This window comes from Sardina pilchardus, chromosome 23 (genome assembly GCF_963854185.1).
Source record: "Sardina pilchardus chromosome 23, fSarPil1.1, whole genome shotgun sequence".
NCBI lineage: Eukaryota > Metazoa > Chordata > Actinopteri > Clupeiformes > Clupeidae > Sardina > Sardina pilchardus.
In genome coordinates, this window is record NC_085016.1 from 4,215,721 (window position 1) to 4,231,655 (window position 15,935).

The 15,935-nt window shown below is 45.0% G+C and overlaps 1 protein-coding gene across 2 annotated transcripts; it reads right to left on the reverse strand.

Moving 5' to 3' along the window:
• Positions 1 to 809: 809 nt before the first annotated feature.
• Positions 810 to 12,827, reverse strand: LOC134070872 (cytochrome P450 27C1). Of its 2 annotated transcripts, XM_062527360.1 has the most exons (9): positions 12,282 to 12,827; positions 10,877 to 11,067; positions 9,971 to 10,170; positions 7,407 to 7,616; positions 6,562 to 6,725; positions 4,614 to 4,777; positions 3,801 to 3,879; positions 2,630 to 2,833; positions 810 to 2,243 (listed from the first exon to the last, which is right to left on the reverse strand). In XM_062527360.1, exons 1-9 carry the CDS (start codon positions 12,570 to 12,572, stop codon positions 2,127 to 2,129), a joined length of 1,620 nt encoding a protein of 539 aa, XP_062383344.1. In that variant the 5' UTR covers positions 12,573 to 12,827; the 3' UTR covers positions 810 to 2,126. The 2 variants fall into 2 exon arrangements, with proteins under 2 accessions (XP_062383344.1, XP_062383345.1); XM_062527361.1 differs by lacking the exons at positions 10,877 to 11,067; positions 12,282 to 12,827 and adding an exon at positions 10,747 to 10,786.
• Between the last annotated feature and the right edge of the window lie 3,108 nt (positions 12,828 to 15,935).

Sequence of the window (15,935 nt, forward strand, 5' to 3'; positions counted from 1 at the left end):
ATTTTCATATTTTAGCTAGGTTACACTCGGGCATGTTTTCACTCTTCTCTATCATGCGATTTTGTCTTATATGATACAACAGCCAGTCTTTGTATGAACAGCACACTGGATAGTATATTTTTGTTATATATACTCGGCAGATGAGTTCATGAATGGAATTTCGTCTATAAAAGGATGTCATTTGATTCTGAATTATTTTACTATTTTCTAACGATTCCCAAAGTCTGTCGATGTCATCTGTTGATGGGCCCTTTACATGATTTCTGAACCATGTTCTTTAATTACTAATTTTCCTAGTTGGCTATTTCATCTTCTGACGTATCCAGTCTAACCACAACACCATGCCCTGACCTGTCAAAAGAAATAGTCGTACTGGTTAAGAGGTTTGCCTTGAACCAGTGGTTCTCAAACTTTTCACTGTGAGTACCACCTTAGAGAATAACTGACTCTCAAAGTACCACCATGACCAGCATTAAAATACAGTGGTGTAGGCCAATTTAATATATTTTACATTGTACATACAGTTTTTTTTTAAAAAAGAAAGATCAAAACTAGTTTAAAAGTAACGATTTTTCATGACAAATATTTTTATACCATTTGAAGTGATTATTTTGTCTTCATGAAATAAAACATCTTGGAGGCTCCCTGAGTAGCCTACCACAACAGAGAGTCTGCGTACCACCAGTGGTACCTACCCGTACCACAGTTTGAGAACCACTACCTTAAACTACTGCATCTTTGCAAGTGCAATAGTGCAACCTGTAGACCTCCATAGCGAAAAGCTCAAAGAAGGAGAGTGAAACGGCAAGTATTGGCAATCAGAGAGTACCCTGTTTATTAAGTTATACAGTTTCATCACCTCTACAGCAAGTGCAATGCATACTGTTAAAAAGCACACAGTTACGTTATTATGAACACTTTTACAGTCCAGTTGCACATCATACAATCATTCATGAGGTTTAAAAGGATACAGTTAATTTAACCACACACATTTTCCACACATCCATCTAAGCAGTTAAAAGCTTCAGCAGAATGAAATAAGGCATACAGGTAAGGCAGAAAGGTGTATAATATTACAGGAAAAAATAAATAAAATTGGTTACACCAAGAGGTCTTGACATACTTCACTTCCAGACTGTTTAGTCCCCACACAACAGCGTAACCTCACTTGGCAGCACATTCAAGAAAGGCTACCGCACAGCCAACAACATGCCTGAATCCCTTTGCAGCAAGCTAGCTCCAACATAACCATCTCTTATCCAACATATACATTGGCAACTCCACATCTCCCCACTTTGATGTAACTTAAGGGCATTGACAAATATAACTATAGAACAAATAAAATTGAGAACTAAATATCTCTAGTTCAAACATCATCAAAGGATCATTTATGATCACACATATGCTTATTTGATGTCACTGAATATAAAAACAAATGCACAAACAGTAGTGGTTGTTTACAAATGTGAAACATAAGGAGATTCTGACCACTAGGTGGTGCATTCTCCTAAGACTGTAACAGGCATGTAGAATGTCGTAGTGTTAAATAGCCAATGGTAACAAAGCATTTCAATACAAAACCTATTTATATCTGTTAAAAAAAAAATGCTGTTTTCATTTCACCAGAGAGTGCTTGTCACAACTGTAGATTGAAAAGACATTTTAAAATTGTTTGCCTCAGTGGCTATTTGGTCTAAAACACATCTTGAAATACAGAAACATTGACCAGCAGAGTGAGACTGTGGGCCGGCAAATGCTTTAACTTCTACAGTTCATGGCCATAGCAGAAGACATCAGACTACATGATGCATCTCTGACATGACTATGACCTCAATGACACAACACATTGTATCATGTCCATCAAACTACAGTATTATGGACCCGGTGTCACCTAAGTCCTGTCTAACAGCAGCTAGGTGCAGAAAAGCCACAGTACCCAAATGTTTCTGAATGTAACCGTATAGACTGGCCAGATGTGTCTGAGCAAGCTTGAATTGATATAAAACCCAATGCTCAGTGGCTCAGAAACTCTCTAAGCCAAGTTGAGTGGGTTTTTCGTACGCCTGGTCAAAGTACACTCCGTCGTATAGATATATATATATACACAAAAAGGACAGTATTAAGGTTTACACTCTGTCCACAAACTTCAGATTGATGGGGCCACCCGGGCAGAGGAGGCCGTGGGTCTTGGCCTTGATGTCGTCAGTGTCGGGTGAAACCTCGATGCTGAAGTTCTGGACGATCTGGAAGAGACAGAAGTGAGGAGACAGAAATATTATCTCCGGTGCATTCACACTGTGTGCTCCAGTCCTGCCTCAATCACAGGCTCTCACAGATAGGAACGGTGTGGTAAGACTGTGTTTTTGTTAGAAATACGCAATTTGTGTGTGTGTGTGTGTGTGTGTGTGTGTGTGTGTGTGTGTGTGTGTTGGTAAGAGCAGCTCAACGCCTGCTTGATGCATGTTTTAATGCTAGCTTTGTTTACATCTCAGGGTCTCGACAGAGAACGTCAGAGCATCAACTGAATGCTCATAATTAATCATGTATAGATAAGTGACAGTACACACACACACACGCACACACACACGCACAGACACACACACACACACACACACACACACACACACACCTGAGTGAGAGCAAGGTGCATCTCCAGTTCGGCTATCCTCCTGCCGACGCAGCTGCGGATTCCGTAACCGAAGGGGATGGAGCCGAAGTTATCAACTCGATCCGTCTGATCTTTCCGGATCCAGCGCTCCGGGCGGAACTCATCGGCCCCGGGGAAGTTCTCTTCGCTCATCGAGGTGGAGAAGTGGCACAGGGCGAGCTGAGTCTGGGGAACAACAGACAAAAACACCAGAGCTGAGTCTGGGGAACAACAGACAAAAACACCAGAGTTGAGTCTGGGGAACAACAGACAAAAACACCAGAGCTGAGTCTGAGGAACAACAGACAAAAACACCAGAGTTGAGTCTGAGGAACGACAGACAAAAACACCCAGAGTTGAGCTTCTACTACTTGGCCTTCTCACAAAAGCTACTTTGGCAGGCCTGTGCCAATGGAAATGAACTGATCTGACGTGAAGAGGGGTTGGGGGGGCCGGGGTGGGGGTCCATAAGAGAAAGAGAGGTCGGATGAGGAGAGGAGAGGAGAGGAGAGAGAAGGAGAGGAGAGGAGAGAGAAGGAGGGGGGTGTGGGGGGGTTAACAGGAGACAAGGAAGGGTTTCTCTCTCTGTCCTTTCCCCATTCTGTTGGCCAGGATTGGATTACAGTGAGAGGCCAGATAAAAACAGAATTCCTTCAAGGCTTGACGTCATACTTTATACATACAGAAACCCTCAGCAGCGTGTGTGCGTGTGTGTGTGTGTATGTGTGTGTGTGTCTGATCTCCTAAGAGACCCTGAGATCATATTTTATATAGCACACTGTAACTCTCAGCAGATGTCATCACAAAAGAGATTTAACAGCAGTTTGTGTGTGCGTGTGTGTGTGTGTGTGTGTGTGTGTGTGTGTGTGTGTGTGCTAAAATGTAGTATTGCATGCATGTTTCTTTGTTTCTGCTGATATCCCCACATTACATTGGGGATTTGCTGTTTTGCTTGTTTGCATGTGTGTGTGTGTTTGTATAGTGTAATGTGTGTGTATGGGAAAGTTGGTTGGGGGGGGGGGGGTACCACATGTAGCAGATTAAGGAAGGGGGTGGGGTATTCTGGAAACATTTTCATAGCCCTCCAAGATGTGCGCGGGCGCGCGCGCACACACACACACACACACACACACACACACGCACACACACTTACCCCTTTGGGTAAGAAGTATCCGCCCACGACCAGATCGTCCTGGGTGATGCGACCGTTTCCAGGAAGAACAGGGAAAAGTCTGATGGACAAAGCCCAAGATAAAGAGAGAGAAAGAGAGAAGTACAGAGAGAGAGAGAGAGCGTGATAGAGAGAGAGAGAGAGAGGGGGGGGGGGTAAAGAGAGGGAAATTGAGAATGTGCTTGGAGGTGCAGATAGACAAACTCATGCAAACCAGCAATGATTCATCGGCTATCTCACACCCTGGCTGAATGAGGACCCACTCAAGTACAGAGGCGTTGACCTTTACTGGACTGGGCACTGGGCACTGGGCACTGGGCGTGTCCTCAGGCCCCAGATCTCCAGGAGGCAACAGGGGCCGGTTGCACCAACATGTTTACGCCCGGTCTTAAAGTGTAAATTTCAGGGTCAATTTTTCAATGTAAAGCTCTACTTTACATACTAAACCAACAACTGAGCTCCAAAAACAAAAACTGTTGTTTGTTTTGTTTTGTTTCTTACTTAATTGTTTTGCTCTTTTGTTTGCTTAAACGTTTTTTTTTTCTTTCACTAAAAAAGAAGTCAGCTATTGAAATATCAGTTCAGTTGTGACTGAGTGTGTTTATGTCATGTGTCATTTATGTGATTTCTTGAATTTCATGTGATATGATTGTGATTGTGATATGATCAATATGATTTTTCTTGTGATTTCTTGAATTTTTGATCAATAAAGTATCTATGTATCTATCATCTATGTCGTGCTGCGTGTAGTTGTCCTGCGGTCAAAGCTGTGGGCGGGATGAGGTGGTCGGGTACCTGAGCGTCTCCTTGACCAGGCCTCGGACGAGGGGCAGGTTGGGGACGTCGTTAGCCGTGGGTATCCTGTCCCCCAGAGTCTGCCTCACCTCCGCGAAGATCTGCTGCTGCACCTGAGGGTGCCGCGCCAACAAGTACGTTGCCCACGACAACGTGAAGGAGGTCTGGAGGCGGGAACGGAGGAGAGGAGGAGAGGGGGAGGAGAGGAGGAGAGGGGGAGAGGAAGAGAGGAGAGGGGGAGAGTGGGAGAGGAGGAGAGGAGGAGAGAGGGAGAGGGGGAGAGGGGGAGAGGAGAGGAGGAGAGGAGGAGAGGAGGAGAGGAGGAGGGGAGGAGAGGAGGAGAGGAGAGGAGGAGGAGAGAGGGAGAGGAGGAGAGGGGGAGAGGAGGAGAGGAGGAGAGGAGGAGAGGGTGAACGAGGGGACATGTTTACTTCAGAGTTCATACAAGGTATTTTCATTTGCACTTGAGTGGGAGAGAATGAGACACTCCCAAACACTCAAATGGCAATAGCTATAAGGAGAGGGATTTACATAAACAGGAACCTTATTTCCCAGGGGGCGGGGGGCGGGGGGGCAGGGGGGTACTTTTATCCAGGGGGCTCCAGGGGACTTTACTCCCAGAGAAAGAGCTGGTTGCGTAACACATGCCCAAATGCAGTGTAGCCCATAGTAACACATCTTTGCTTTGAAAAGCAACCAAATCCTGTCTGTACTCAGACGCCCCCCCCAGGAACACACACACACACACACACACACACACCACCATCCCTCACCCAACTCCTCTTTCACATGTTCTCTCTATCCCCCCTTCCTTCCCCTCTCAGCTGGGTGTTTCCCTGTGCTCTGGCCCCCTCTAAGTCTCCTCCCCCTCCGTACACACACACACACACACACACACACACACACACACACACACACACACACACACACACACACACACACACACACACACACACACACACACACACACACACACACACACACACACACAGAGGAGCTGCCCGATGCTGTGCCTCAGAGAGTGGGTTCTAATGAAAGCAACAGCTGCCCAGCTTAGCCCGCAGGTCAATCCCTCTCTGCTTATACACACAGCAGTGAGATGGACCCCTCCAAATTGCACTAATTACTGAGGGGCAGAGAGAGAGGGAGAGAGAGAGAGAGAGAGAGAGAGAGGGAGAGAGGGAGAGAGGGAGAGAGAGAAAGAGAGAGAATATAGAATGTAAAAAAAAAAGTTCAAGAGGGGTAGAAGAAGGGCAAGTTCAAAGATGGAAAGACAAGAAAGGGAGGGCAGAGAGAGAGAGAATAATAACAGAGAGAGAGTGAAAGAATAACAGAGAGAGAGAGAATAACAAACAAGAGAGAGAGGAACAAAAGAATAGCTGTTGAGGTTTCCTATCTTGTGCCAAGAGGCTGAATCTGGGTATGAAATGACTGACTCGTGTTCTCCACCCAAAGCAGGAAGGAATAGAGAGCAGAAAGCAGACACCACGAGAAGACAGAGGGCAGGTCCAGACGCTGGGGCTGATGGGATAGGTGTCGGGACAGACGGGGTCAGCGGTGGGTGAGAGAAACACCCCCCACACACACCCCCCCACACACAAACACAGGAGCGAACAAAAGCCCCCCGCCGTCAAATGACCGCCAGAGAAGAGTTCACCAGGCGTACAGTCTCTCATCAGCCTGTTCAGTTATACCACTGGGAATGGGCCAGCTAGCTGCCAAGCCTCGTTATCATCTTACACCTCTCTCCTTCACACACACACACACACACACACACACACACACACACTATTTTCACTTTGCACATTACACCTCTCTGCTTCATGCAGACACACACAATTTTTTTTACTTTTTTCAACACATGAATCGTTTCTTGTTACTTTCCTTCCACCTTTGTCTTGGTCTCTCACTCACACAAACACACACACACACACACACACACACTCACCGTGTCAACTCCAGCCAACAGCATCTCGGTCATGTTGGCGATGATCTCCTCCTTGTTCATCTCCATGGTGACGAGCATGTGTGTGAGAAGGCCTCCCTTGATTGGCTCCCCGCGGGCCACGGTGTTCCTGATCTGCGCCAGTTTCTTGTCCACGTGCATCTGACCTGAACACACAACCACAGGACACAGGACATGACCTCACAGCACACAGGACATGAACTCACAGCACATTACTGCACAGTTAATATGGACCCTGATGAAGATGTAACCGCATCAAAACATTCAAAGACTCATTCGCTGCACCGTTCTATAATAATAATAATAATAAAAACAATACATAACCTAAACATCTGTGTGCTCTGGTGAGCTTGTCCACTGTACAGGATATGAGCACTCAGAGAGGCCAGCACTGTCCCTCCCTCAGGCAGTCCTGAGTCCGAGGACAACACGCTCCGGTAACTCCGAGAGGCCAAGAGAGCTGCAGCTAATCTAATCTCGAGAGAGCTGCAGCTAAACTAATCTCACTACAGCACTTTCAACAAGTTCCACAGCAGTGCTTTCCACACAGACTACACGACTACGATTAATAATCCATTAGACAAGAACTACACTCATTTCCTGTGTGTTATCCGCATTGTGTAAGCCACAGGACAGTGTTTAATGCAAGTTAATAGAAACAAAACCATATTAATACCATATTAACTGCCCCCCTGTGTCAACCTCATAGCTGAAGAAATGTAGTGAAATCAATGTTTAACCTGCGGCTAATATTTGGGAAATTACAGTAAAGGAAATAAAAGATTATGAACAATTTGGGGAGGTATGAGACTCTTCCCAACACTCACTGAATTTGAAGAGTCCGTCCCAGGAGCTGCAGAATTCCTCCCAGGGCTTGGGAATGAGGGGGCGGAGCCACTTGGGAATGGCGCCGGCGTACATGGTGGTCTTGAAGGAGCTGAACATGAGGTTGAGCGCGGCGATGTACTCCTGGCTGGTCTTGGGCACGCTGTCCTCCAGGCAGCCCAGACGGGTCTCGTACAGGATGGACGCGATGCCTGCGGACACACACACACACACACACACCACGCCGTTAGAGCAACAGCGCCAGAGGAGTGCGGACGCTGGACGGGTCACCAGAACAGGGCCGGAACAGCGCCAGATCTGGACCAGAGCCTTAACATAGTCATCAACAGTCATCCTTTTGGTTCTTTGTTTAAAAGCACAGAAACAGTGGGAACAGGACCTTTATTGTAAGGTGACCGGCAAATGGCGTACATAATTAATCTCTCTCCCACAAAGGACATCTTAATTGAATCTGACCATACCACTACCCCACCCCCCCAACCCCCCCCCCTCTTCCTAACCCCAGATCAGCTTCTTTGTTGCCTTAGTAACACTGTATGTTGTTGCTGCGTGTGAACAACTTTGCTTGCTGTAACATCTAGAACAGGGGTATTCAATTAAAATTCAAAGAGGTCCAGTTACTAAAATGTCCTCCCGGCAAAGGTCCGAATCTTAAATTGTCACTGAAAATAGTGTAGGCTACCCTGAAGTTAATAAAATCAATAATGCATGTACATTTCTAGGCCTATTTAATTTATTGTTACATTTCAAGTGTTTTCAAAGTAATATGCTTGTAACATACCAAAAAGTCTTAACTTGAATGGTACTTGAATGCAAAACAATACTGTAGTTGTCTTTACTAGGCCTACATTTCAAGAAAGACAGACAACAGACACTGAATTTATTCTGAATAGAATAAATATAAAGTGCAAAATAACTTTGAGCAGCCTGAACTTAGGGCCTATTTCAAGCAGCCTAGGCCTAATGTAAAACATTCCGAATCTTTTGAATAAAATAAAAGTGGATCTTTAAGAAAAGAAAAAAAAGACCTTTGCATACTGCGTTCTAGTATCCTCTGCTAATAGTTCAGATGTTCTTGAATCTTGTTGTTGAAGCTGACAATGGGATCTGTAAAGTTTCTGCAGCCGCATTAAGCACTCATTCACAGCTGCTGTCCCATCGCTAAATGGTCTTTTGTGTTGCATCAAAATCCACGCAATCTTTAACGAACACTAATTTGCCTGTACATGCATGCGTGATCACACGAGTAGACCTGTCATAGTGTGCTTTCAATTTGATAATTATTATCCTACCTCCGCCGAGGAAAGTAATGTTTTCATCGGGGTTTGCGTTTGTTCTGTTTGTTAGCTCTCGGAGTGCTTTTCAAGTTTTACTTGCCCTCACTGCGGACTTCTGCGTGTACCTTTCCTCTAACGACCCGTGTTTGATCTCAGTGACGCACGCTAACGTCGCCACAGTTTCACAGCGCATATTCACAGCAGCACGAACGTATTGGTCCGTCCGTCCATTCATCTTTAAAAGTTCGGTTTTCACCATCATTTTTGAGCAAGCCATTTTCTCTCATCTCCTCTCTCTCCCGCTAGGCCTATTCTCTGTTGCTGAAAGGTAAACAATCGAGTTGATTGGCTTAGCTACGGACGATGCTCTTTGATAATATTAGGCCGACAATTTCAACGGGTCCGGACAGCACCGTCACTGGGTCCGGACCCGGACCGCGGTCCGCCATTTGGTGATGCCTGATCTAGAATTAATGAACTTTTTTTTCAACTTCTACCTGCTCTTAACTACATCGGATCTACTCCATTCAGAATTGAGGTTTTGCTTTCAATTGTATTCTTCAACTCCAATTACTGAATGACAGAATAAGTGCATTAGTGCAAAGCAGCTACTTTGCAAAGCGGTCTAACTAACAAAATCTCCTCTCTCTCTCTCTCTCTACGGGAGGCTTTTGTGAACCCAAATGCCCCGGGATGGATCTTTTCCAATCTCCTTAGTCTCACATTACTCACTCAGAGAATGCATGATATCAGAGCAGGCTCCAAGAAGTCTCGCTGATTAGAAACTGATGAGACACAACACGTGAAGGAGAGGAATCGTTGTGCTCGATATCCTTTGTATTGGATTCTGTCGGCATATCCCTTATCTGCCAGACTTCAGGCTACAAATCTATACGATACTGTGTGGGTGTGCAGCGTGCGTGTGTGTGTGTGTGTGTGTGTGTGTGTGTGTACTGCACACACATGCTGCCCTGATCTCTGCTTACCCTCCATGGCGTATGCCATTGATGCTGTGGAGGGTGTGTGTGTGTGTGTGTGTGTGTGTGTGTGTGTGTGTGTGTGTGTGTGTGTGTGTGTATGTATGTATGTACGTGTATGTACGTCTGTGTGTGTGTGTGTGTGCATGTGTGTATGAGTATGTATGTATGTACATGTATGTACGTCTGTGTGTGTGTGTGTGTGTGTGTGTGTGTGTGTGTGTGCATGTGTGCATGTGTGCATGTGTGCATGTATGTATGAGTATGTGTGTGTGTGTGTGTGCCGCTCACCCTCCATGGCGTATTTGAAGTACATGTCGTTGATGTTGAGCACGGTGTGTTTGTCCGGCTGCTCGGTCCGGAGCTGCCTGATGCGCTTGACCAGGTCCACCACCACGCCGCTGATGTCATCCGAGAAGGCCGCCACGTCACGCGGACGCATGATCAGCTGGCGCAGCACGCTCCGCATCTTCAGCCAATCATCACCCTCCCTGTCAACGCCAAGAGGGAAGGATGAGAGCTGAGAAGGGTGTGTGTGTGTGTGTGTGTGTGTGGGTGTGTGCACTAAAACACACACACATTAAAATGTTAAGGCGCAACTATGCTCAGGGTGAGAGCTGAGGTGTGTGTGTGTGTGTGTGTGTGTGTGTGTGTGTGTGTGTGTGTGTGCACTAAAACACACACACATTAAAATGTTAAGGCGCAACTATGCTCAGGGTGAGAGCTGAGGTGTGTGTGTGTGCACTTAAACACACACACATTAAAATGCTAAGGCGCAACTATGCTCAGGGTGAGAGCTGAGGTTTGTGTGTGTGTGTAAGTGTGTCACACATATTAAAATGTTAAGGCTCAACTATGCTCAGAGAGCTGAGGTGTGTGTGTGTGTGTGTGTGTGTGACTCACGCTGAGATGAGGCCGGTGGAGCGGCCCCGGATGTCGCGGTACTCCTGCTCAGGGTGAGAGCTGAGGTGTGTGTGTGTGTGTGTGTGTGTGTGTGTGTGTGTGTGTGTGTGTGTGTGTGTGTGTGTGTGTGTGTGTGTGTGTGTGTGTGTGTGTGTGAGACTCACGCTGAGATGAGGCCGGTGGAGCGGCCCCTGATGTCGCGGTACTCCTGCTCAGTGTGAGAGCTGAGGTGTGTGTGTGTGTGTGTGTGTGTGTGTGTGTGTGTGTGTGTGTGTGTGTGTGTGTGAGACTCACGCTGAGATGAGGCCGGTGGAGCGGCCCCTGATGTCGCGGTACTCCTTCCAGGACTCCATGTTGGCCCTCTGCGGGGCGGCCGCTTCCGCCCGCAACACCTGCGCCACCAGGTCACGGCCCGCGATCGACACCACCAGCTGCGGCCCGAAGCGAGACTTGAAAATCTTCCCGTACTTCTGCGAGTGATCCATCTGTGTCGGAGAGGAGAAAAAGAGAAAGAAAGAAAGAAAGAAAGAGAGAAAGGGAAAAAAAACGCCAGCCTCAGTTAAAGAGTTGGCCTCAAAGCCTCAAAAAAACGAGCGACCACACACACAGCTTCGACCTCTCCAACATATCTGGCCGGACACTGCTTCTTGTTCTTATCCGTGATCAAAAGCCTTCTGGTGAATCTTTGCTTTTAAAAGTCGCTTTAACAGGATTATAAACCTTATGACAGGATCATTGAGAGGATTACAGGGTCTATGTTGTGTTAGACCCGCTGTAGGACTTCAACTTCTTACGATAGATTAACCCCCCTGAAAGGCCCAAACACCAGGCAAACTTGATAGCCTTTACACCCCCAGGACAAAGGGTTAAGTGAGCTTTTAAAGCAAATAGCTTTTACATTATTAGGTGTCATTGAGCAGAGGCGTGTGTGTGTGTGTGTGTGTGTGTGTGTGTGTGTGTGTGTGTGTGTGTGTGTGTGTGTGTGTGTGTTGGAGGGGATTAGCCATCACAGAGCACAACCAGCAAAATCCAACCCTCTGCTATGACTCTGGGACTCTGACAGACGGGAGGACTGTGCTTCCACAGTGTACGGAGAGAGACACTTCCTGGTGTGAATGTGTCATTTGCAAATGCTTCCAACAGACTGTGTGGGAGGAGAGTCAAGTCATGGCAAAAAAAAAAAAAAAATTGCCGACACAATCTGATTCAAACATCTGTGTCATTCAGACCAAATCATCCGTTTAGGGTATTTCTTATCGTATTATTCTCAATTCACGGCAACGCATAGGCTATTAACTATTATATTGTGCTGTTTATGACATTCCTGACACACACACTTCAGAGTGTTGTGAAAGGAAAACAAATGTCGGTGACTTTTTCTTCGACCAGCTGTGAGCAGGCAGGGGTGGGACTGTTTTCCTTTATGCAACTGCACACCCATCACGTGTAGTACGCAAAGACTCCAGTCGATAAAGCGTTGCCAAAGCGTGTATGCTATGGCTGGTCAGCTAACGTCCGGCCTCGATCACAAGTTTGAAGTTTTGGGGAGAGGCGTTCTAATATTTTGCAGGCCTACAAGCGATATTAAAATGCTACTGACATTTTGAAACGCACATGTACTGTGCAACAGTTTGCTCACCACAATGAATTAGCGGTGAGCCTAATTAAGAAAAGTAAACACTGAAAAGGTCAAACTCACCTGGATTTCGTGGATCCTGGAGAAGCCGTCCCGATAAAAGAACTCAATCAGATTACTGATGGCGCTGGGTCCCGGCATCTCCTTCAGGGGCTTCACTCGAACTGCCTTCTCCGTTTCTCCCACCTCCATCGCAGGAGGCACCAAATTATCCGCGTCGTGTTCCGCGGCGACACGTAGTGAGCCACTGGTGGCTGTCTTGTGGAGCGAGTTGGTCCTCAGCAGAAAAGGCGAGGACACATCGGCCAGAAGGGCTTTGCATCCGATGCGGAGGATGTTGCTGTGGAGAGACATGCTGAATGCTATTCTCTTGTTGCTTCAACGCGAGAAAAAGAAAATGAACGGGGAAAACAACTCAAGTTGTAGTAGTAGTGGCCTGTAGATGGCAAAGAAGTTGCTCAAGTTTATCAAATTCAAACGAATTTGCTCGGTTGCGTTTGCTCAGTTGGACTCTTTCACTGCTCGATGCCTGAAGGAGTGCTGACTGTTTGAGAGAGGGCTGAGAAGCGTCTTTTAAATGATTTTGGAGGCTCAGAACCGGGGGTGGAGACTGGACGGAATCACGGGGGCCCGGCGCACTTCGAACAGACGGGGCGGGGCTACCTCTAAGGTGAGATTTTGTTAGGTTATCAAAGAACCCCCCTCTCTACTTCCATCATTGTTTTGCTATAAACCGCTTATCCAACTTTAATCGCAAATGAGGTTGTCCCTCAATGCCAAAACCATAGAGACTAAGAAAGCTATCCCCATACGACCTGTTAGTTTTTTAACCTTTCATGTTCGTTATATTAGACTGGGGGAACAGCACATTGCCACAGCAGGCTATTTTACATTGCCTTTCAGTTAACCTTCTGCAGGCTACACATAGGCTATAATAGGCTACTTTAAAGTGTTCAAATCATGAATATTTTAGACCCTGCATTCATAAGTTGGGCTCCATGGGCTCAGGTCAGCTCAGAATAAACGGAATAAACGTCTCTGTGCTTCAAGTGCAGCTATTTCTGTTCTCTGTACATGTGTCTGATTTTGCAATCTGGCACTCAGTTTACGACACTTACAGTTGCACCATTTCCTTTTTAAATAATATATTTCTCTCTCTTTTAAGCATTTTGTACTTGTAGCCATTTTATCCATATTGTGTGTGTGTGTGTGTGTGTGTGTGTGTGTGTGTTTGTGTGTGTTCAAGTTTTTATGATTTCGTTTCACTCTGTTTGTGTTTTCCCTTTGAGTGTTCCTTTTGCTTTTATTAATGTAAAAGCACATTGAATCTCCAATGTGAATAGATTGTATATTATATGAAATAAAAACATGTTTTGGTCTCTAGCCAGAAAGCTAAGCCATATCATGGGCTAGCATGAAAATAAAGATTGTATTTTCAATATTTTGGAGATGTATGTTCATTTTCCTCCATGCCACCCCCTGTGCCTCAAGCCGGATTAATGATCTTGAGCTCTGCAGACCTGTGTGTGTGTGTGTGTGAGAGAGAGTGTGTGTGTGTGTGTGCCTGTGCCTGTATGGGTGCTTGCATATCACTGACCTCTGGCCAATTTACCTCAACACAACTCTTGTTACTTATATAAGCTTTCTCAAGAAGCAGGCTTTGGCGTGTGTGTGTGTGTGTGTGTTGTAAGGAAAAAACAATCCAGGTATAGAAAGACTTGGTTTAATTATTCAAGCGTACCACAGGGCATTAGCGAGCCTCTTGAGGAATACTTCCATATTTTCACTTCTACAGCGGTGTGAGAAAATATCGATCAAATTGAATATCACAATAATTTCTTCAGCAATATTGTATCAATTTTCAAAAACATAATATCTATATATATTTATTGATTACTAGTTCACATGAAAACACAATGTTGTTATTGACATGGAACTGACAGAACTGTGCAGTATACTGAATTGTTATTGACATACAGTCGGCAGAACTGACATAGGCAGAACTTTGCAGTATTAATTATTTGTCCAAAGCAAACTTTTTTTACTTTACTTTTTTTTACATTTTATGCGTATATGGTGTCTTTATAACAATGATGATGCCTTTATAATGTACAAATGATGGTGTCTTTATAATATATAATAAGTCTAACTTTAGAAAAAAAAATATATATACATTTTTCTAAATTTAGACTTAGATCGCCTTTCTCACAGTATAAATATATTGCAACATATTGATTGTAATCAAAGTATCGTGATCTGAATCGTATCACCAGATTCTTGCCAATACACAGCCCTACACTGCAGGGGGTTCCTCCAATATATATATATATATATATATATATATATATATATATATATATACATACATTTATATCAGAGATAAAGAATTGAGGAAAAAACATGCAAATATGAATTATAAAAACATGAAACCTATGCCAAACATTGTATTCAGCACAGGAAAGTTACACTTCAATAAGCAATAACAACATTTTATAATAAAAAGAAAAACAAACTATAAACAAACTCTATAGGCTACTAGTGCACTAAACTCAACTGTGTCTTAGTAGGGCCCTCTTTTGTTTTGATGTATCTGAATATAGTATGAACATATTTCATATTTCTTTATTAAATTAAGTTGCCTTCACACACAAGTGTAGACATTTTAGTTTAACATGTGCTTTGGATGCTGCTGATTGCATTGATGTGGCTGGTGAAAGTGAGATTGAGTCAGTCTTTAACAGTCCCAACATTTTGGACTTTGAAGTTTAGTAAAGACTGACAAGAGATCAACATTCCTGTGTCAAAAAAACTAGACACAGAATGAACACCTCCACACATCATCCAACCATCCTGCATTTAACATTGCCGTCTTCCTGTTCTGAGAGGAGGGATCTTAATCTTGCCTCAATCTGATTCCGTTATGATGAACGATAAAGTCTTTACCAAGTAATGTTGTATTGTTTTTGTTTGTATGTCGCTTTGGACAAAGGCGTCTGCTAAGCAACATAACCATAACCATAACCATAACCCACACAATGACGACTAAGGAGCCCTTTCATCAATGTATGTGCCAAACAAGGATTGTTTGTTCCTGAAAATCCTTAATCTGGGGCAGCCGTGGTGTACTGGTTAGGGCTTTGGACTTGTAACCGAAGGGTTGCCGATTCGATCCCAGACCAGTCCACCATGGCTGAAGAGCCCTTGAGCAAGGCACCTAACCCCTCACTGCTCCCCGAGCGTCGCTGGTTGGGCAGGCAGCTCACTGCTCTGGGTTAGTGTGTGATTCACCTCACTATGTGTGTGCTGTGTGTGTTCACTATTTCAGTTAAATTGGGTTAAATGCAGAGAAACAAATTTCCCTCACGTAATCAAAAAAGTATATATTCTATTCTATTTTAATCTACCTTCAATTCAACTACAACTTTAAACGGTTAGACTGAAGGCCTAGGACTACACAGGAAATGCAAAAACTGAAACCTGTCAGCAATGCAGAATACTGAGAAAAGCAAGAAGATGTAGATGCGACATTTAAGCTACCTCGGCACGTTTGGGCAGCAGTGGCTCAGGAGGTAGAGGAGTCGTCTAGTAACTGGAAGGTTGTTGGTTCGAGCCCAACTCTTCCTGACCTTGTCGAAGTGTCCTTGAGCAAGCCTTGCATGGCAGCCTCCGCTGTGTATGAATGGGTGAATGTGAGGCATGATATGTAAAGCGCTTTGG

Excerpts from the sequence above, each read along its gene's own strand:
- LOC134070872 (XM_062527360.1), bottom strand. The coding sequence starts at position 12,572 with ATGTCTCTCCACAGCAACATCCTCCGCATCGGATGCAAAGCCCTTCTG. Across the intron at positions 10,171-10,876 it reads TCCACCGGCCTCATCTCAGC|GGAGGGTGATGATTGGCTGA; the intron begins GTGAGTCTCACA and ends TGGCGTTGACAG. Across the intron at positions 2,244-2,629 it reads TGCACCTTGCTCTCACTCAG|ATCGTCCAGAACTTCAGCAT; the intron begins GTGTGTGTGTGT and ends TGTCTCTTCCAG.